This window comes from Trachypithecus francoisi, unplaced genomic scaffold (genome assembly GCF_009764315.1).
Source record: "Trachypithecus francoisi isolate TF-2019V2 unplaced genomic scaffold, Tfra_2.0 Lachesis_group17, whole genome shotgun sequence".
In the NCBI taxonomy this organism is placed as follows: Eukaryota; Metazoa; Chordata; class Mammalia; order Primates; family Cercopithecidae; genus Trachypithecus; species Trachypithecus francoisi.
In genome coordinates, this window is record NW_022681462.1 from 75,662,657 (window position 1) to 75,685,227 (window position 22,571).

A 22,571-nucleotide genomic window follows, 5' to 3' on the forward strand; every position below is an offset into this window, starting at 1 on the left:
ATAAAACATGCACAGCCTATTTTAATCAATAATTTCTCCTCTGTTAATTCGTCCTATAGAATCCTGGATATGCACAAATATTTACAGGTAATGACAGCCATTGAGATGTTGCATATGATATTTAAAAACTAGAAACAACCTAAAGCTCCACTTACTGGTTAAACAAATGGCAGCCAATCATATTATGGAATATTAGGCAGTTAGTAAGTATCAAGTTGTAAAAGAATGATACTAGAAAATATTTGATACATATGGTTGAAAAAGCAGTTTCTTGGCCGGGCGCGGTGGCTCAAGCCTGTAATCCCAGCACTTTGGGAGGCCGAGACGGGCGGATCACGAGGTCAGGAGATCGAGACCATCCTGGCTAACACGGTGAAACCCCGTCTCTACTAAAAATACAAAATCTAGCCGGGCGAGGTGGCAGGCGCCTGTAGTCCCAGCTACTCGGGAGGCTGAGGCAGGAGAATGGTGTGAACCCGGGAGGCGGAGCTTGCAGTGAGCTGAGATCCGGCCACTGCACTCCAGTCCGGGCGACAGAGCGAGACTCCGCCTCAAAAAAAAAAAAAAAAAAAAAAAAAGAAAAAGCAGTTTCTTAAAAGAGCATCAACTGAAAACTTGTATGTTTTCCGACATATTTTGAAAGCCAATGGGGAGCAAACTTGATTATGTTTAAAGTCACATACTTGGAGAGTTTATGATTTTAGTAGGAGTTTAGTATGAGAGAACTCTTCTAGCTAGCTAACATTAATGAAGGGCTCTGGACATACGATTCTAAATTTCTGACAGGTAGTAACTTTAAACCAGAATCTCTCACACATAAGGATCCATAAACACATTCATGTTCATGAAATGAAACTTTCCGGATTGAAAGAACTAGTTAAAGAATTTGTAGACATGAAATGTGACTAAACGCTTTCAAGTAAAGAACAATGCCACATATTTTTAAAAGCCATTAGCTGACATGTTTTTGATGACCTAGGAAGCGGAATGAAATCTAAAGCCCAATAAAATATTTATGTCCAACAGAAACACACATACACAAACATATGTCTGCAAATTCTTTTCTGACCCTCTTCCCCTCCCCTTGAGTGTTGGCTGGACTTAGTGAGTGATGGTGTACACTTTCTAAGACAAGGTCATAACAGGCACTATGGCTTTTTCTGAATTCCTGACCTATGTAAAGAGTGAGATAATAAAGGTCGTTTTTTTTTTTTGAGACGGAGTCTTGCTCTGTCACCCAGACTGGAATGTCTTGGCTCACTGCAACCTCCACCTCCCGGATTCAAATGATTCTCCTGCCTCAGCTTCCCGAGTAGCTGGGATTACAGGCACCTGCCACCACACTCAGCTAATTTTTGTATTTTTAATAGAGATGGGGTTTCACCACATTGGTCATGCTGATCTCAAACTCCCGACCTCGTGATCCGCCCACCTTGGCCTCCTGAAGTGCAGGAGTAAAGGTGTGAGCCACCATGCCCAGCCAGGTCAGTTTTTTAAAGCAAATAAGTTATAGTGGTAATTTATGTGACAATTTATAATACAGAACTATTTGATAAAACAACACACAAGCTATAAAAAACCTTGGTAATTGTTAAATACTATAAACTAAATAAGGTATTTGGTTTTACTACTTTAATGCACAAAGGAATTTTCAATAAAAAAATTCAATAAAATATTTATTATTTAAAAACCAAGTTAGAGTGAAGTTAACAAACTAGATTGCCAAGCTGAGTCAGGAAAAAGGCTGTAAAATCATTAGACACTGACCAAAACTCTAATAAAAGTATAAATCACTTTCATATATATTATCTCTTGTGCTCTTTATGGCAAACCTGAAAGGTAAGCAGAGCAAAAGCTAAATGATTTATAATGAGGTTTCAAAGACAATAGGACAAAAATCTGTTTTCTGAATCCTACTTTAGCATTTAAAAAAACACAGTCCAAGATTTTTGGGTTGTTTCTCAAGGATGAAAAAGCAGCATAGACAATAATAGTTAATAATGGTCATCAAAATTTGGTATGTAAGTGTTTTCTCATAAATCAGTACCATATAAAGGGTACCGATACGATCTTTTTGCCAGTTCTTACTTGTCAAAGAGTTTTGGAATGGGAAAAGCTAGAACTGAACTACGTGTAACTACATTTTCTAAAAGTGAATTGCAAGGCAATCTAAAATGGCAAGAGTAACAGACTTAGTTCAAAATTTCGGGTCTTGGCTTCCTTCAGGCCAGGATGCACAGAAATGATGAAGTAAATGAGGAAAAACATTTTCTGCCTGCTTTGTAGACACTTGGCTTTGATTTCATTTTTTCTAGGCTATTACAGTCCTATTGAAGTCACAGTTTATAACTAAAAATATAGACATAAATTCAAGAGACAAAGATGATAAAAAATGTTGACATGTATGAAGTAAAATTCATGTTACAAGCAATTTTTAAAATCTTTAATTTGCTAAAACACATTTCAAAAGCACTGTTAAAAAATGGAAAGTGAGATCTTAAGCAAACCAAAAACTTCATCTTACCAAACTGTAATTTCTTCATAACAGCCACATATTTTTCTTCAAGTGACTTTAATACTGACAAAGGTTTGGGTTTCATAGCCGCCTTCTTGGAGTATTCACCTAGTTTTTTTTCTGTTATTTAATATTTCAAGATAAATAACGTTAAGTATGCATTTAAAAAAATAAAACTAAAAACAATTCACCTCTAGAGTTCAAATTTTGAATTCCAAAAAATTGTCAACTTCTTCCCAATTGTCTTATTACAACCACTCTGAGAATAACAAATTTCTATTTCATAAACATAATAAAGCAAACAACATAATCATCTTTATGAAAAGCAGAAGTGAAACAATAGATAATTCAGATCACTTTCTTCAGCTAACATAGGAAAATCCGCCCCCCCCGCTTGGAGTACAGTGGTGCAATCACAGCTAACTGCAACCTCAACTCCCCAGGCTAAGGTAATTCTTCCACTTCAGCCTTCCAGGTAGCTGGGACTACAGGCACATGCCACTATGCCCAGCTAATTTTTCATGTATTTCGTAGACACGGGGTTTCACCATGTTGCCCAAGCTGATCCTGAACTCCTGAGCTCAGGTTATCTACCCACTTAGTCCTCCCAAAGTGCTGGGATTAAAGGTGTGAGTCACTGTGCTGGCCAAAAATATCAATTTAAGCTAAATTCTCATACATAGTCTTAACGTACTATTTTCTATCTAATACGAAGGCATTTTTCAATTTCATGAATTTCAGTGGGAAGTATTTATGATGTATGTTCTCAGCCTACTAAACTTAGCAATCATATATAGCAGAAATATTTTAAAATTAGACTCTACATGATTGAAATCAGATAAAGAACAAAACCTAACAGAGAACAAAATTTTTAGGTAAACGAACTTGCTTTAAAATCATTAACATAAAGCAAAAAGAGAAAGGCAGTTTTCAGTAAGTGAATGAAACATCTTTAAATCAAATGAAAAGTGGCATCATAGGAAAAGTTTTGTACCTTGATTTGCTTGCCGCAAACTGGTGGTGGCTGCATAAACTATCTCAGCAGTCTTTTGGATGTCTGGTACCAAAAGAGTAAGTCCTTCTGGTTCTTGATCAGATGCATCTGGTTTTACTCCTGTTTTAACATTTTCCCTTTTAGATCTGAATTTTTTTTAATATGGAAAGAAATGCAAGGAAAATTAAGATTTTACGACTAAAACACCTCCATACATCAATAATAGTGGCAGAATATAGAAATGAGAGTGTGTATTTGTCACACACATGATCTGTATCAACTTGCTTTTGAAGCCATTGGTTAATAAAGTTATGGGTAGGTTTTCCCTTCTAACATAAAATCAGACAAGAGACAGACATTATACAAATGTCATCCTGTACAAGACCCAGATACCTGATGTCCTTAGAGACACACTTTTAAAAACACACCTAATTATAAATATTCAGAGAGGGAAATCACTTATATACCTAAAATATTTGAGAATTAAAGGACCACAAGCAGTTTTTAAATTTTAATACTATTTGTATTTCACTCAGAATTAAATTTCTAAGGAAAAAAACCATATTTTAGAGTAAAATGTAGGTTCATTACTGGGTGTCTTAATACAATGTGTTTCTATACACCGGATCTTTTAATGAAATACTAGGTTTTAGGGCATATTCATTTTAAAGATATTATTCTGTCATTTCCTATCAGGATCTAAAATGTATCCAATTTCATTTCAAATTGTTATCACAATAGGATATATTACAGCAAAGTTTAAGTATATAGGACATTAAATTTTTATTTAAATTTTCTAGATAAATGTACTAGTAGTTTAATACAAGAGTCACTGAACACAACTAAACATTATTTCCTTTTCTCTATTCCAACTCTCAGCATGTTATTCACATAATAAACATCTTTACACTACTGCTTAGAACTTTAAAAATCTACATCTTTATAATTCCTTAAATAGATCATTTGAAACAAACTAAAATCATATATAAATAAAAGTATTAAAAATATTTATGCTAAGGTATGATCTAAACTATACATCGCTTATTTTTTCAGTTGTATACCTACCTAAAAAGGGTCATTATATTAAAATACGATCTCACAAAGTGGTCATGGAGCCTTAGAAAACTATAAAAAGAATAACAGACAGTAGAAGAATCCTTAACAAATAGGCTGGGCACAGTGGCTCACGCCTGTAATCCCAACACTTTGGGAGGCCAAGGCGGGCGGATCACCTGAGGCTGGGAGTTCAAGACCACCCTGAACAACATGGAGAAACCCCATCTCTACCAAAAATGCAAAATTAGCTGGGCATGGTAGTGCATGCCTGTAATCCCAGCTACTTGGGAGGCTGAGGCAGGAGAATCACTTGAACCCGGGAGGCGGAGGTTGCAGTGAGCCAAGAGATCATGCCATTGCACTCCAGCCTGGGCAACCAAGAGTGAAACCCCACCTCAAAAAAAAAAAAAAAAGAAGAATCCTTAACAAATAATACTATGTCATCTACATACAAATGAACCTTTCCTTGTCACAAAAACAAAAATCTGCTCAGAAGCAATTCAATCCTTAAGGTAGATAAATAGTAAACTACGAAGCCACTCAAGTGGGTAGGAAGAATAAATGAAAATAGTATAATGCATGTGTTTTGAATTTAGTTCCTATAACGTGTAAACAAAAACTAGTTTCTACAGAGATGTTTAACTAGAAGGTAAAACCTTATGTCACTTGACTTAACTGAAGGGTAGAATACATCACTGAATGACTGCCTTTTCTCCTGTGGTCTCTTCTTATCTTCCCTGAGCTATAAGAAGTTGGAGAACACACAGCCACTTTCCTTTATCACTCAGGAAATGACTTGGCAGATGTTACACTGTACATCATTTCAGTCATCAACTGTCATCTGTGTACATGTATCTGAATACATGTTTTTGTATCTATAAGGAGAGTATAGTGTATGTCTGAAGACTGACATATCAGAGAATTTTACTGCTACAGTCAACTACTATACTGTGTCTTTTATAGCTATGAATTAAGGTGAGACTGTAGTTTAACAGTGAGTCACTTCTTAATAAAGATATGATTCTGGCAGAGTAACTCAGATTACCAACTTCTGCATTTCTCAATAGCTATTAACAATCAGTGTCGAACACTGAGAATGAAGAGAAGTGCATAAGCTGCTTGACAGTACCCACTTTGAATTTACAAGGACTCTTCCTCTCCAGTTGTAAATGATTCTCTATTACCAGGTCTTGAAAAAATTATTAAGTAACAGGGCCACTGAATAAGAAAACAACAGTAAGTTGTTTCAGAAAGCAGTTATGATTATAGCCATAATAAAATATCATTTCCTAAGTCTATAATCAATGAGTTAATCCACTGTACTCTCAATAAAGATTTCACTTAAAGAAACATATCTTGCAGAGAAGGAAGATATGAAAGTGAAGCTCTTTTTCCAGAAAGGTTATTTTCTCCTTGAAGAAACAAGAATCTCTAGCATGGAGCGTGAACTGCATTAATCCAATTTAGGTCTTTATTGTATTTACCACCCCAGTGTGCAGATTACCTCTGGAGCTACTGATTCTAAATCTCAAGCTCTATTCATGCCAATTTCCTAACTCCACTTTTAAAAAGAAGATTAGTAGGAGATTATTAAAATAGTGCACAAGGTTAGGATGATAAAATTTTATTTTTTTACCATAATTAAGAAAAAGTAAAAGAAAAATAATTGTGCAAGAATCCTCAGAAGTTTAAAAAAATTATTTACACCAAATGTGTGAAAGAAATGATATGTATTTCATATTGAAGACAATGGTTGAATCATAAAGCAGATATATATTAGACCTTTGCACCAGGTTCTAATGAGAAATTTTTACTTGAATAGTCTCTTTGACAAAAACACACCAAAAAACAGAAAATATCTAAATGGTGAGAATACTTTGAATATATGAAGAACACACACTACCTGCCTATCAATGATTCTAACTAGTCATTGTCTGACATTAAACTATAGCCAGTAGTCTCTTTTCTATAAAAGTTGCAGGTTACTGTCAACCCATATGTAGGCCCAGCTCATGAAAAAAGGCCATACCTTAGCTCACATCCTGAAGTCTGTGTGAAAAGCTATTTGAGTTCAAGGCACCTAGCTGGAAGTAGGTCTTTGAGACTGACAATGGATCCAACATGGTAAAAGCAATCAGCGACGGCCGCTACCATGGTATCCGCTGCTTTGTGCATACGTTGAATCTGGTTGTGATCACTGCCCTGAAGAAATACGAGGAAGCAACTGAAGTTTCTACTATTGCACAGAATTATCTGCAAACATTTTCCACTATGCTGTGAATTCCAACTAAATAGCTAATTAGTTAAGAAAACTTTGGCTCTGTGACACATATCTGAAGTAGGATGTGAGCAAAATGGGCAAATCTTTCTCCTGAAAACAAAACAAAAAAGCAAACCCATATCTCAACATTCAATTATATTGAACTGCCTCTACCAATATCTACTGCCCAAATAAAGTTGAATATTAGTAAGACTAAAAACACCATGCCAGAATTTTCTTTTATAATCCATAAACCGAAAACAGCTTAATACAGCTATTTCCTTGATAAAACAAGACCCCTTTAGCCCTTTGCACTCCTAAATCTAAGCTAAATGTACTGCAAAGTTGCAATAAACATTTTAAAAAGGAGAGCCATTTGAAGACGTTATCTGGAGACTACATGCTGAAATGTAGATTCAGAACTATTAAGAATTAGCACTGCAGAAGAAGATTCTAAAACTGTAAGAGAATGAAACTTCTACATTTACCAAAAAGCACGGATCACACTGTACTCCTCAGTTCTAAAGCTCTTTGACAGTAATTATAGTTTAGATTAGAGGCAAACTGAAAGAGTAAATAAAAATATTACTGTAGGAAATTGCTTCTAATATCTCTAGGATGCACGAAAATAATTCTTGAAATGCACCAGTAAATGGACAAAGATCTCCATACAATAAATGCTTGTTTTCTGTGATTAATTTAAAGCTTAGTTTTTAACTCTATGATCCCCTTTTGTTTTTATTTAATCTCTAAGTGGAAGTACTAGTTTAATTTTTAATGATTTAAATGAATGTCGCAAGACAAATCCTCCTTGTCTTGGTAGCATATGTGAGAATGAAAGAAGGGAATACTTAAAATAGTTATAAGAAGCCTTTAAAAATAAAATCTTGATTTCTAATTAGACACAAATATACTAATTTTTAGGCCAAATAAAACACCACCAGACATACAGAAGGTACTGCATGCTACAAATACAGTTGCCAGAAATAATATGCTTCAGCAGTTTACCAAGGGACAACCCAACTGAGCCAAAGAAGAGATGTCAAAATAAATATTTGCCTATCTGTGTGAAAAAAGACTGACGAACAACTGAATTTGTTTACCACCATCAAAAACAGAAACGTTTAAAGAAATATATGAGTATAACAAACGCTACCTGTCTAAGAAATTAGGACGTTTTCATTTTTAGGTATGAGAAGCAGATGTAAAAGAGGAGAACCAAGGGAATGTTTTTCAACAGAAATCACAAGTAGGAGGGCTGGAACTGGAACTGAATTTTTTTTTTTTTTTTAACTAAAGTACTAGAAGATCCAGCTTATGGGGGTTAAAATAAGAGAGTCTGGTAGAAAATATGCCTGGAAAGATGTAAATCAAGTGATCTCCCATTGCTGAGGTATATAAAAAGGAAGTGGGGTACTTCTACAAGTGACTTCAGTTATTTAAAAGTATGATGAACAACTTTCCATTAGGAAGAAACTTTGAGATAGGTAAGAAAAACAGCTATAAAAGATGCTTGCTTCAATGCTGTTCAAAGAGAAGTTAAATATCCAGAACACTTTATACTGAACACAGAGTCATTTGTGTCATGCCCTGATAGCAAATAAGACTTTTTGATTCACAGTAAGTTTCTCTCTCAAATTTTTGGTGAAACCATCAAACACCAACTATACTAAATATGATTTTTGCTTATTGGAGTACAGCAGAAGAAGTCTACACAGAAGATCAGATATAAAAAAACTGCCTTCGTTCCTGCTTGAAGGAAGCTATGAAGTATCACATTTATTCAAAAGTAAAACTACTGTGGCTACATTTTAATTTCGTCTTCAGATAATACCAGCTGGAATGACCAGCAGGAGATGAATTTCACCAGAACTAACATGTAAAAGCTAAAGGGTCCCATCTTCAAAGTGACTATTTTGTGGGTAACAGAATTTTCACAATAGAAAATAATATTTAAATTCAAGTAAAAATAACATGTAAATACAGATTAAAGGTATTATGTTATCCATGCCAGAAATCCCTTTACTAGTGGAGATAACTGAGAGTTACTTCCAAGTTCTGTCTTTTTTACCAGTCTAAAATAAAATGTTGAACAATACTCATAAACGCGGAGTGTTTTTGCTTACCCTTTAAATATCAAGTATTGCTGCATAAACCCTTTAATAATCTCTTCTTGACAAAGGAGCTAAAGATATTAGAAATATTGGGTACATTAAACCACATTAAATGCAGGAAATGAAAAATAATACTGTGTTCATGTGTGGGAGCAGGGGGCTTCTAATGGCAATGCCATTTTATCACCAACATCTTCCTCTATTCTACGAAAGTGGATACCAAATCTCTTGAAAAGACAGTAGAAAAGTACATCCATCAATAATTAAGAAAATTTCAGAAAAATCTTATTTATTTATTTATTTATTTTTGTATGTATGTATGTATGTATTTACTGAGACAGAGGTTCACTCTTGTTGTCCAGACTGGAGTGCAATGGTGGATCTCGGCTCACTGCAACCTCCGCCTCCTGGGTTCCAGCAATTCTCCCGCCTCAGCCTCCCGAGTAGCTGGGATTACAGGCACCTACCATCATGCCTAGCTAGATTTTTGTATTTTTAGTAGAGACGGGGTTTCACTATGTTGGCCAGGCTGGTCTTGAATTCCTGACCTCATGTGATCCACCTGCCTCGGCCTCCCAAAGTGCTGGGATTACAGGCATGAGCCACCACACCTAGCCTTATAATTCTTCTTCAATTAGTACAGCAAGAAAAACATCAGACATGGATAAAGCTGACCTACTCTTCATATAAGTGATTATAAAGTTGCTTATACCAGAGAGACAACCAAACACAATGAGACTCAGTTTACTTTGGTAATCTAGTAATTAGGCACAACTAGAATACTATGGATACTTAGTGAAATATGCTGCCTTTTAATATCCTATCATAGGATATTACAAATTATTCAGGGGAGTGAAAACACATGAGTAAAAGGAAAACAGTAGGAAAATTCTGTAAAATCCATATTATTGTATGTAGTTTTTAAATTATCAAAAACATTATTTTCTTCTCTTTTTATTTTTCTGAGATAGAGTCCTGCTCTGTCACCCAGGATGGAGGGCAGTGGCACCATCTCGGCTCACTGCAACCTTCACCTCCCAGGTTCAAGCGATTCTCATGCCTCAGCCTCCCGAGTAGCTGGGATTACAGGTGCACACCACCAGGCCTGGCTAATTTTTGTATTATTAGTAGAGACGGGGTTTTGCCTTGTTGCCCAGGCTGATCTCAAGTGATCCACCTGCCTCGGCCTGCCAAAGCACTGGGATTACAGGCATGAACCACCACGCCTAGCCCAAAAGCAGATTTTTTTCAACTCAAAATATTTTACTCCATTGCCATCATTTAAAAATTTTTTTTTTTTTTTTCGGCCGGGCGCGGTGGCTCAAGCCTGTAATCCCAGCACTTTGGGAGGCCGAGACGGGCGGATCACGAGGTCAGGAGATCGAGACCATCCTGGCTAACATGGTGAAACCCCGTCTCTACTAAAAATACAAAAAACTAGCCGGGCGACGTGGCGGGCGCCTGTAGTCCCACCTACTCGGGAGGCTGAGGCAGGAGAATGGCGTGAACCCGGGAGGCGGAGCTTGCAGTGAGCTGAGATCCGGCCACTGCACTCCAGCCTGGGCGGCAGAGCGAGACTCCATCTCAAAAAAAAAAAAAAAAAAAAAAATTTTTTTTTTCTTTTGAGACGGAGTCTCACTCTGTCCCCCAGGCTGGGGTGCAGTGGTGCAATCTCGGCTCACTTTAACCTCCACCTCCCAGGTTCAAACGATTCTCCTGCCTCAGCCTCCCAAGTAGCTGGAACGACAGGTGCGCGCCATCATTCCCAGCTAATTTTTGTATTTGTAGTAGAAACAGGGTTTCACCATGTTGGCTAGGATGGTCTTGATCTCTTGACCTCATGATCTGTGAGCCATGGCCTCCCAAAGTGCTGGGATTACAGGTGTCAGCCACAATGCCTGGCCCCTTAAAAATAATTTTAAAATATCGTAAATATTAGAACCAACCCAGAAGCTCCACGTTCTGATATTTAATTAATCATTTATGCATAAACCTAATTATTATTTGGGAGTTAAGTTTAATTTAGCAGATAAATGCATTTGATTGAGACATTAGGCTATATGAGTTCTTATCATAGCTATGTCACTAACCATGAGAGAACTGAGAACAAATAACAGTCTGTATGAACTTTGCTTTGCTCATTTATAAAAAGGAGGAATTTGAACTACCCAAACTCTAAAATCCATAGATAATATGAACAAGTTACTATTGTAATGTGCCCAGAAAGACTTGATATGAAGTAAATTTTACTTAGCAACAGACTTCAAATTCAGTAATTAAGACTGGCTGAGATTTTGGCCGGGTGTAGTGGCTCACACTTGTAATCCCAGGACTTCAGGAGGCTGAGGCAGGTGGATTGCTTGAGCTTAGGAGTTCGAGACCAGCCTGGGCAGTAAGGGGAAACCCCATCTCTACTATAAACACAAAAATGTGCCGGGAGTAGTGGCGCATGCCTGTAATCCCAGCTATTTGGGTCAAGGTGGGAGGATCGCTTGGGCCTGGGAAGTGGAGGTTGCAGTGTGCCGAGATAGCACCACGTAGCCTGGGTGACAAAGTTTAACCCTGTCTCCAAAAAATAAAAATAAAAAAGACTGCTTGAGATTTTGTCTGAGATAATACAGTGAAAACTGTCGTGAAACATAAAGCTCATATGATGCAATTTGATACAGAATAAAGTGATCATTCTATACTAATATGTGATGCTTCTGAGGTAGAAACACTGAGTCAATTTATAATTTTTTTAAATTTTTTTTTTTAATCACTTAAGTAACAGAGTAAGTTGTATTCTGGCATTTAATCAGTGCTTTCCAACAACCAATTAAGGCTTAAGTTTAGCCATTATACAAGTGTGAATCCTAATAATCAATGAACTATTTGGGTAGTGGGTAGTAGTGGTATATAAAACTAGAAGTAGCTAGACTATGGGTCAATCAACTTATCTTTCTTCATCAATACTCTTTTCCATGATGAACATCAACAGTATCAGGAGGCTTAGAAGCTAAATCTCAGCTTTATTACCTATTACTAAGTTTGTAATGTAACATTCTAAGTAACAGATTCATTTTCTGTCAAATAAGAATAGTACATACTTTCTTGCCTATTATATAGAGCAGAAAAATCAATATACACCTAAGCAATTCAGAAACTATAAATCCTACATAAAAGTTGGGGCTGTATTATTAACTCCTTATATTTTTATGTAACTATATGCAACTATGTATTTATTACAACATATGCTCCATTTAGGGCAAATTGCCTTATTTTCAAGAAACAAGAAGAGAAAAAAATGAAAGCACAGAGACTGGAAAAGAAATACTATACTAATTGGCCAGGCACAGTGGCTCACGCCTGTAATCCCAGCACTCTGGGAGGCCAAGGTGGGTGGACCTCACCTGAGGTCAGGAGTTCGAGATCAGCCTGGCCAACAAGGCAAAATCCTATCTCTACTAAATATACAAAATTAGCCGGGTGTGGTGGCACGCAGCTGTAGTCCCAGCTACTCAGGAGGCTGAGGCAGAAGAATCGCTTGAACCTGGGAGGCGAAGGCTGCAGTGTACCGAGATCATGCCACTGCAATCTAGACTGGGTGACAGAGTGAGACTGTCTCGAAACAAAACAAAAACAAATACTGTACTAATCAAAATTTAATTGGTAAAACAAAAGGAATGCATGAAATAATTTTGTTTTGTATCTGCCTAAGTCATCAATCAGAACATTTCTAAAATTGATTTTCACCAAATTTTGAGCCCTCACAATTGGTATGGAATGAGGCTTGGAGCATATGCATCAATAAACATCTTTTCACAGGTTATCTTTGGCCCATGTGCGACATTGCTTGCACCTGATATGTATCCTTTGTTACTTTTCAAGTCTCTTTTTCTGTCTTGGTCCTTAGGAAACTATTTCTTCCCACTCTTTATAGGCCTAAACCTAAAAAATATTACATACAAAAATGACTAAATTATAAAGCTAAAGAAGTAAGCCAGAATCTAAGGCTTTGGGGATAGAATTAATGATAATCTGGTACATTTTTTTTTTCTGCCATAAAGAAAAGGGTTTCTTTTTTTTTTTTTTTGAGACGGAGTCTCGCTCTATCGCCCAGGCTGGAGTGCGGTGGCCGGATCTCAGCTCACTGCAAGCTCCGCCTCCCGGGTTTACACCATTCTCCTGCCTCAGCCTCCCGAGTAGCTGGGACTACAGGCGCCCGCCACCTCGCCGGCTAGTTTTTTGTATTTTTAGTAGAGACGGGGTTTCACCGTGTTAGCCAGGATGGTCTCGATCTCCTGACCTCGTGATCCGCCCGTCTCGGCTCCCAAAGTGCTGGGATTACAGGCTTGAGCCACCGCGCCCGGCCAGAAAAGGGTTTCAATCACAAAGCGATTGAATACTGCCAGCCTAAGGGCATCTAAAAAAATAAAACGTTTATGGTAATAGGAATTTTCAAACGCTAGCCCAGGGAATGGATCTCACCTAGAGTGCAAGTCCTTGATGGGTGAATACTAAGTTTTTTTTCTTCTGCCTAATATGATACTAGGCAAGTAGAGGAAATAAGGTTCTTAAACAATTCCTCTGAAATAAAATAAAGAACTACTTAACGTTATCCGGGCAAAAAAATTAAATAGAACCAACATTTAGGGTTTAATCAACCATTTTCATTCAAACTACTATTAAAAATAATTCTAATTGAACAAGAAAAACATATAATGTCAGCATCCTGATATGCTCCACTTTTTATTGTTTGGGTTTTAAAAAACTTTTTTTTTTTTTTTTTCTTTTGAGACAGAGTCTCATTCTGTAGCCCAGGCTGGAGTGCAATGGCACTATCTCAGCTCACTACAACCTCCGCCTCCCAGGTTGAAGTGATTCTCCTGCCTCAGCCTCCCAAGTAGCTGGGATTACACCCACTGTGCGCCACCACATGCAGCTAATTTTTGTATTTTTAGTAGAGACAGGGTTTCACCATGCTGGCCAGGCTGGTCTTGAACTAATGTCCTCAGTTAATTTGTCTGCCTCAGTCTCCCAAAGGGCTGGGATTAAAGGTGAGAGCCACTGCACCCAGTCAAAAAAATTTTTTTTAATTTAAATATTATTTTAAAGAATAGAGATGGGGTCTCACTATATTACCCAGGCTTGTCTTGAACTCCTGGGCTCAAGTAATCTCACTTCAACCTCCCAATGTGCTAGAATTACAGGTGTAAGCCACCGCACCCAGCCTATTCTTTAGGTTTTAAGTGATAGATGATATCATAAGAATGGTCTAAGTGAAATTTACAGGCCAGGCACAATGGCTTGCGCCTGTAATGCCAGCACTTTGGGAGGCCGAGGTGGGCAGACTGCCTGAGGTCAGGAGTTCATGAACAGCCTGGCCAACTTGGCGAATCCCCATCTCTACAAAAAATACAAAAAAATTAGCCAGGTGTGGTGGCAGGCACCTGCAGTCCCAGTTACTTGGGAGGCTGAGGCAGAAGAATCGCTTGAACCCGGGAGGAGCCGAGATCAGGCCACTGCACTCCAGCCTGGGCGACAGAGTGAGACCCTGTCTCTGGGGGAAAAAAAAATTAGATTACATTTTAGCATTATAGGTACAGGTAAGGTACACATTCAAAATGCTATTAAACTGATGTACGAAATGTCACATATATTCCTTTAAAAAAAAAACAAACTTTAATTTCTGAAGAAAATCCTCAGAATACTTAATTCTAACCTTGTCTTTTAGTTCAAAAAATGCAAAATGTTGAATGTAAAATTCTCTATTTTGGCATAACATACTGGCCTAATCTTTTGTTCCTCCAGAAGGAATGTTATCTCAGAAATTGCCTTAGTTCAAATTCTGGTGATTAGTAAACCAGCCAGCATCAATATTCATCAGTTTATCTGTGTTAACTTTTACACTTAACACAACGCAGTTATTACAAAGCGCAAATCTTGAAAGGGGGTATTAGAAAAGATAGTAAATTACAGAAACACAAAACCCTGAACCAAAAAATATTAAAACATCATCTTTATGAAGCTCTTAAAACAATCTGTAGAGTGAATACCCAACAACTGCCTAAGGAATTGTCAACTTTCAAAACACAGACTAAATCACAATGAAATACCCCTAGCTGCCACTTTACAGTGTCAATAGGTTACTATAACAAGTAAGTCAGAAAAGATGAAATTAACTAAAAGTACCCTCATTCCTTGAGCCACTAGTGCACTAGTTTACACTATCAATCCCATCAGAGTACTGTAATCATGATGCACCAAACTATAAGAGATTAATCACTTAGTATTAAGGTGTAATTGAGGACAATTTAAAATATGGCTTAAAGTCTACTATTTCAAAAATAAAAATTCAGAGGCTACCTTTCAGATATATGTATGTATGTATACTAGAGATATTATATGTAATTATGTACCTGATATATTACTATATATAATAGTGAAAACTCTATAGTAAGAGAACTACAGGACATAAAAGAAAATCCCATGGTATTAATCCCAAGTTCCTTCTTTAAGCAGTCATTCTGGTATTTTGTTTGTTTGTTTGTTTTTGAGACAGAGTCTTGCTCTATACCACAGGCTAGAGTGCAGTGGCGGGATCTTGGCTCACTGCAACCTCTGCTTCCTGGGTTCAAGCAATTCTCCTGCCTCAGCCGCCCCAAGTAGCTGGGATTACAGGTGCGTGCCACCACATCCAGCTAATTTTTTTGTATTTTTACAGAGAAGGGGTTTCGCCATGTTGAACAGGCTAGTCTTGAACTCTTGACCTCAGGTGATCCACCTGCCTCGGCCTCTCAAAGTGCTGGGATTAGAGGCGTGAGCCACTGCGCCCGGCTAAGCAGTCATTCTTACCAAAACCTTTGGATGAACAGAAAGTTCAGTGATATGGCTGCAATATTGATTCTATCTACTCTACTCCCCAGCACACCACCTAAAAGGAGTACAGTGTACAAGGCAACCCAACTAATATATCAGGGTTTTACTTACCATGTTGCCCAGGCTGGTCTTGAACTCCTAGGCTCAAGCAATCATCCTCCCACCTTGGCCTCCCAAAGTGCTGGGATTATACACACGAGCCGCCATATCCAGCCCAGCTTCCTTTTCAAAATTCAATGATACATCCAAGACCCTGGCTGTTTTTACATCTAAAATACAGATAAGGCCGGGCGCGGTGGCTCACACCTGTAATCCCAACACTTTGGGAGGCAGAGGTGGGTGGATCACTTGAGGTCAGAAGTTCAAGACCAGCTTGGCCAACATGGTGAAACCCCCTCTCTACTAAAAATACAAAAATTAACCGGGTGTGGCGGGTGCCTCCATGAACAAGATCACCATTGCTCTCCATCCTGGGTGACAGAGTGAGGCTCCGTCTCAAATAAATGAATAAAATAAAATATAGTTCACTTTTCTTTTCCATTGTTGCACAATTTTACATACATGAATATTCTGTGGTATAAACAATCCTCCTTTTGACGGACATGCATTTATTTTTCCAGTGTCTTATTTAACAAACAAAATCTGAATTATTCCTGATTGTGTCACTTTGCACAGATGGTCTAATATATTTCAAGGATTAATAAACACTATTTTATTCACAGTAAATGGTTCACTCATGTTTACACTATCTCCTATTTATGGCAAATGATAATGGTCCATCCGGGTAACTTGAAGTTTCCTCTTTAAAAGCCTGAGAAAAACTTGTTGTTTTTTTAAGTTGATCTAAAGAAAAATTCTAAGTAGAAAAAAAAAAAAGGCAAAGGAAAATTTAAGTAAACAGTAGCATAGGTGGTATAATACCTAAAAGTTCTTCCTCACAAATGCCAAGGTTCTGCAGTCTAACAAAGAATTTCCACCAAGAAAATTTCCTTCAGTTTTCAATCATGAAAACTGACTTATTTAATAAAATTAATAAAATCTCATTATCATATGAGTTCTCTTTTAGATTTGGGTATATCCCAAAATAATATAGACAACAGAACACAAAACTGAGTGTTGTATAAGTGTTCCATGTCTACAACTTTAGCTGGGTGACAGCTTTAAGCAAACAGTAGAGGAACAGGAAGACATGAACATGTATGGAGTCTCACCTTGTCATTCCAGGACCTTAATACAAAAGATTTAAGATGGTTTTTGATTTAATGACTTAGCTTCTATCAATTGACGGATCATAGCTTTCTGCCTGAGTCAGTCAAATAATCAAGTAGTAGGATTAGTGTTGGAAAATTTCTGCCTAGCATTGTAGACATCAGATTCGTATATAAGAACAAAGGAAGCCATGTTCCCAGATCCATATATGCTATGACACTTGTACTCTATTGAAGGAGATCCCTAGAGATAAATCTGCAGTTGCCAATATGAACACACACAATAATGCAATTAGTAAGTGACTTAAAGTCTGAGTTACATGATTGCTTTTTAAGGCAAATATCTGGAGCATGGAAACTACTTCTACCTAGGAACTATCCATCTATTAAGTCCATAATATGACAGCAACAGTGCTGATGAGTACCAAGAGTGCTGATCAGTCCCCCAAAACAGTAGGACAGGGAGAAGACATATACAGCTCTATCTGCTGAGATGAAACAGATGAAAATCTCTTCCATGGTGGTTTAGTCTTGTTCCAACTTCCCCTCCAACCATTCAACTACACCTGGAAGATCATCTTTCTATAACGCAAACCTGATGAGAGCTGCTGAAAACCTTTCAGTGGCTCAACATCACTTTTAAAGGTAAGTAACTCTGTGATACATTCCTCTTTATCCTCTAGCCCGATTTCCTCTCCAGGCTCATCTCTCACCACTACCTTCCAGCTACACTATACTCAGACATACCAAACTTTTCAAGGTCCCCAGAATATGTGATGCTTTCCTTCACTGCTAACATTGTTTTCATACCCTTGGGACACCAATCCCTTGCCCCTCTTCATTTGTACTCTATTCTTGGTTAATTCCTATATCTCCTTTAGGCCTCCAAACCTGGATTGATTTTCCTGTAGTGTCTTGACTTCTACTAATATTACTAATATGTCAGATACTATGTTGTTACAACTGCCAGGCTGGCCCAGCGCAGTGGCTCACGCCTGTAATCCCAGCACTTTGGGAGGCTGAGGTGGGCGGATTACTTGAGGTCAGAAGTTTGTGACCAGCCTGGCCAACATGGCGAAACCCCATCTTTACTAAAAATACAAAAATTAGCTGGGCATGGCGACACACACCTGTAATCCCAGCCACTCAGGAGGCTGAGGCAGGAGAACTGCTTGAGCCCAGGAGATGGAGGTTTCAGTGAGCTGAGATCATGCCACTGCACTCCAGCCTCGCCAAGAGAGCGAGACTCTATCTCAAAACAAAACAAAAAAAAATCTGCCTGGTTATTATTTCCCCCATTTATATGTCAGCCCCTTAGAAAGAAGACTAATTTTCTAGTTATGTGCCCGTGGACATTTAAAAAAAAAAAGTCTGTGAAGTGAATGCATCAGTAATGATTTTGTGACCAAGCCAGATCTCACCTACCAATGTTAATCATGAATGTCTTATAATCATGAATATGTTACAAATTAGGTAAATTTAAGGTAAGTGATCAACCTTTCCAGCTTTCTGTCTTTTTTCTTTTATTTGTTTTTGTTTTTAAACATGCGGATTGGGTTTCACTCTGTTGCCCAGGATGGAGTACAGTGGTATAATCACAGCTCACTGTAACCTCAAAATCCTAGTCTCAAGCGATCCTCCCACCTCAAACTCCTGAGCAGCTAGGATTACAGGTGCAGCCCACGATGCTGACTAATTTATTTTTATTTTTTGTAGAGACAGGGTCTCCCTAGGCCGGTCTTGAACTCCCTTGCCAAGGCTGGTCTTGAACTCCCGGCCTCAAGTGATCCTCCCACCTAAACCTCCCAAAGAGCTGGCACTGGGATCCAGCTTCTTAATGATGTCTTTCTATCTCCTCTTGTAAAGGTTTTGGGCTTGGGGGTGCACAAACCTATGGAATCTCCTCCAGTCTTTGAATTATCAGATCAAAATTAATTGGGTTTAGGCTCAGGATAGACTTCAAGATAGATAGGATATTCTCGGCAGTAATAGTAAACATCTTCTTTACATCTGACCTTATTTTTTAATGTCTCTCATCCCCAAAAGGAAGGTTAAAATTATATTACAAATACAACGTACACATCATTTCAATGAATATCATTATATGCAACCACAATTACCTAGAGATCTGCAGAATACACAATGAATCTATTTTATCTAAGATGATAAAAGAGTTAAATACAATTTTATTTGAAGAAAAGAAATTTGCATGTCTTGTATATGCTTGTTAAAAACAGAGACAAAAGAGAAGAAAAAAAAACAAGGCAATATATTAGGTATATAAATAAAAATAAGTAGTTAACTACTATTTCTCTTACTTAAAAAAAGAACTATACCAAATACATGTACTTTATTAACTCTTGGATTTCACAGTAATAGAGACAAAAATACCGTAAAATGTTTCTGAGTGTGTGATACATTATATGTATGTATGTATGTGTGTGTGTGTATATATATGTATTTATTTTTTGAGACAGTTTCCCTCTGCCGCCCAGGCTGGAGGGTAATGGTGTGACCTCAGCTCACTGCAACCTCCGCCTCCCAGGCTCAAGCGATTCTCGTGCCTCAGCCTCCCAAGTTCCTGGGATTACAGGATTGTGCCACCATATCCAGCTAAACTTTTGTATTCTTAGCAGAGATGGGTTTCGTCATGTTGGCCAGGCTGGTCTAGAACTCCTGGCCTTAAGTGATTGGACCACCTCAGCCTACCAAAGTGCTGGGATTACAGCTGTGAGCCACCACACCCGGCCGCGATACATAGCATTTTTAAAGTTACAGCTCCAAACCCTCAAAATACACTAAAATAGATCCTGAAAGTGATACATTAACAGAACATATTTTCCTGAATCATTCTATTCTCAGAGTATTCTAGGGTTTTTGTGAAATACAGTTGGGAATGAGGCAGACAGGTAGGGTGGGGAACTTTGAGTCAGTGTTAAAATTAAACTAAGGTCACTTTCTGTGGGTATACACTCTAAAGGAATAATGGATTATTTTGTGAATTCTATTAGAAAAAAATACATCTTAAGTCGTGATAACTGGAAAAGAATAGATTTTACTCTCTCTGTGAAGCTGAAAATGAATTCTCTATATGGTAAACCTTGAAAAGGAAGATGTAATAACATTATTAGTCTTTACCGGTTTCTTCTTATAACAGAGACTGCATAGATTAGCAGAGACCATGAGGGTTTCAACTAAAAAGTATATTCAAGTCTTAATACAAAATATAATAATGTTTATCAGTAAAAATAATTACTAAAAACATGCACTGCACAGGGTCACTGTAAAGATAAAATCATCTAATGAAATGAGTTTTATGGACAGTCATTATATCTTCACATGCATATTTTGTTGGTACATAATTTATAAGTCTGAAGAATGTTCTCTGGCTGAAGTAAGAAGAAAAGAATTTAAATGGAATAATTTCATCCAGTTAATCAAATAGAGAAATAAAGAGCTCCAGTTAATTGAAACTCAGTTATACTCTATCTGAAATTAAATTTTCATAGTGAATTAACTGGTATATTTTTATACAGAAGATCTCTTTCTCAAAAAATTATACAGTGTGTTATGTGAACAGGAAATAGATTAAGCTAAGAAAAGCAAATAGACCAAAGAAGCACTATAGGTGTCCAAATTTCCTGCAGTAAGAATATTCTATAATTACCTTAGAATTCAATACTCTAGAACTCCATTTTTGCAGCATCTAATAGAAATTATAGCATAAGGAAATACACAGTTTAAAGAAGGATACGGCCGGGAGTGGTGGCTCACGCCTGTAATCCCAGCACTTTGGGAGGCCAAGGCGGGTGGATCACAAGGTCAGGAGATCGAGACCATTCTGGTTAACACAGAACCCCATCTCTACTAAAAATGCAAAAAATTAGCCAGGCGTGGTGGCGGGCGCCTGTAGTCCCAGCTACTTGGGAGGCTGAGACAGGAGAATGGCGTGAACCCGGAGGCGGAGCCTGCAGTGAGCCAAGATCTCGCCACTGCACTCCAGCCTGGGCAACTGAGCGAGACAATGTCTCAAAAAATAAATAAATAAATAAATAAAGAAGGATACTATTATTTACTGGTTTAATTTTCACTTTGTAACACTATAAATGTGTGATACTGTTTTTAATCAAGGCTAAACTTAAAACAACATTTGAAATCATTACATAATTTTTCATCTAAAAGACAAAATATACCTGGGTAGAAAACACTCAAGGTTTTATAAATTTTCAATTTTAGTTATAAGCTAACAGAGTCATCCCAAAACATAGAAATATAAGGTATAGAAATACAGGGCAAGATTCCCCCCAAAAGATATGATGGCAGTTTCAAAGCTCAGTATATATTACACATATTGATTTAAACTATGTTTATTCTACAAGAATAAGCAACACAGATGGCCAGGGAAGGGAGTAAGACATTTTAGTAGACATTTCTCAAGGAGGCATTAGCTCAATGAGACATTCAGATGTTCAGTTCAATTATAATACCACACTACTGTTACATTACACTGACTTCCTTGGTTACCAGTGAGAAAGATTCTGGGTGGAGCTACAAGATAGAAGGGGACCAAATACAACACTATTCTCTCCTCTATAACAGAAAAAATACCACACTATCAAAGAAAATATACCTTTACATTTTCCATTACTAGTAACAGAGTTGCATGACTCTACAGCTTTTTATCTCTACCAACTGGCTCTTTTCATCTTTTCCATAATTTATGATTCTCACTGCCTGGCAATGGGCCACCACCACCATATAATTCATCCATGTAATCAAAAACCATTTGTATGCCAAAAGCTATTGAAATAAACAAATAAAGTGATAATGACAACACATTAAGGCAACAAAGTCAGGACTCTTTCATAAGGTGATTATTCCCTCATAGGCAAAGACTGACAAGAACTATTCTTCCAATGACCAATTCTCTACGATCTTTTGACCTATACTATTTCTTAAGTTATAGGTTCTTAAAAAACAAGTGCGAAAAAGCAAAGTAAATACAGCACAAACACGGTAAACGACATTAACTGACTCAAAAGGTAATTGACAAAGGAGTAAACTTCCATTAACAGTATAAATGCTTTAAAACTCAGAATTAGGCCATCTTTGAGGAATAAACTAACAATCACTGAACAGATTCTGCCATGAGAAAAGAAAAGGTCACTGAACAGATTTTGCCAAGGGAAAGGAAAAGGTTTCCTAGGTTATTTAAAAAAGAGTTTTTGACAGAACTCATCCTCTGACTCTACTAATGTGTAAACAAACTAAAAATAACAATTCAATTTTCCATAAAGATAAGCATTATGACTTATTTTAATTCAATCGAATACTGAATCCTTTGACTTCTAAAATAAAACAGAAGCAATCCATAAACCTAACAATTATACTTCTAAGATTCTATCTGCAGAAATTTCTGCAAGCCCCAAAAGATGTATGTATGAGGTTATTATGAACTGAAAATAACCTAAAATCTACTAATAAATAGTTAAATAAAATATAGCATCTAAATACAACAGTGAATTCAAAGTATTTAGAACAATGTCAGTGATATATATTTACT

At 37.3% G+C, this 22,571-nt stretch overlaps 1 protein-coding gene across 12 annotated transcripts in view; it reads right to left on the reverse strand.

Annotated features, from left to right (window-relative positions):
• The window catches only part of BIRC6 (baculoviral IAP repeat containing 6), a 262,265-nt gene that overhangs the window by 22,626 nt on the left and 217,068 nt on the right, over nt 1-22,571 (reverse strand). For 11 of the 12 annotated variants that reach the window (XM_033176091.1, XM_033176090.1, XM_033176081.1 and 8 more), the window contains 2 exons: nt 3,510-3,655; nt 2,525-2,635 (listed from right to left, as the gene is read on the reverse strand). In XM_033176091.1, the coding sequence (XP_033031982.1) occupies nt 2,525-2,635; nt 3,510-3,655 (257 nt within the window). Of the gene's footprint in view, nt 1-2,524; nt 2,636-3,509; nt 3,656-6,594; nt 6,768-22,571 lie in introns of those variants that run through there. The other variant, XR_004428401.1, reaches the window with a different exon arrangement.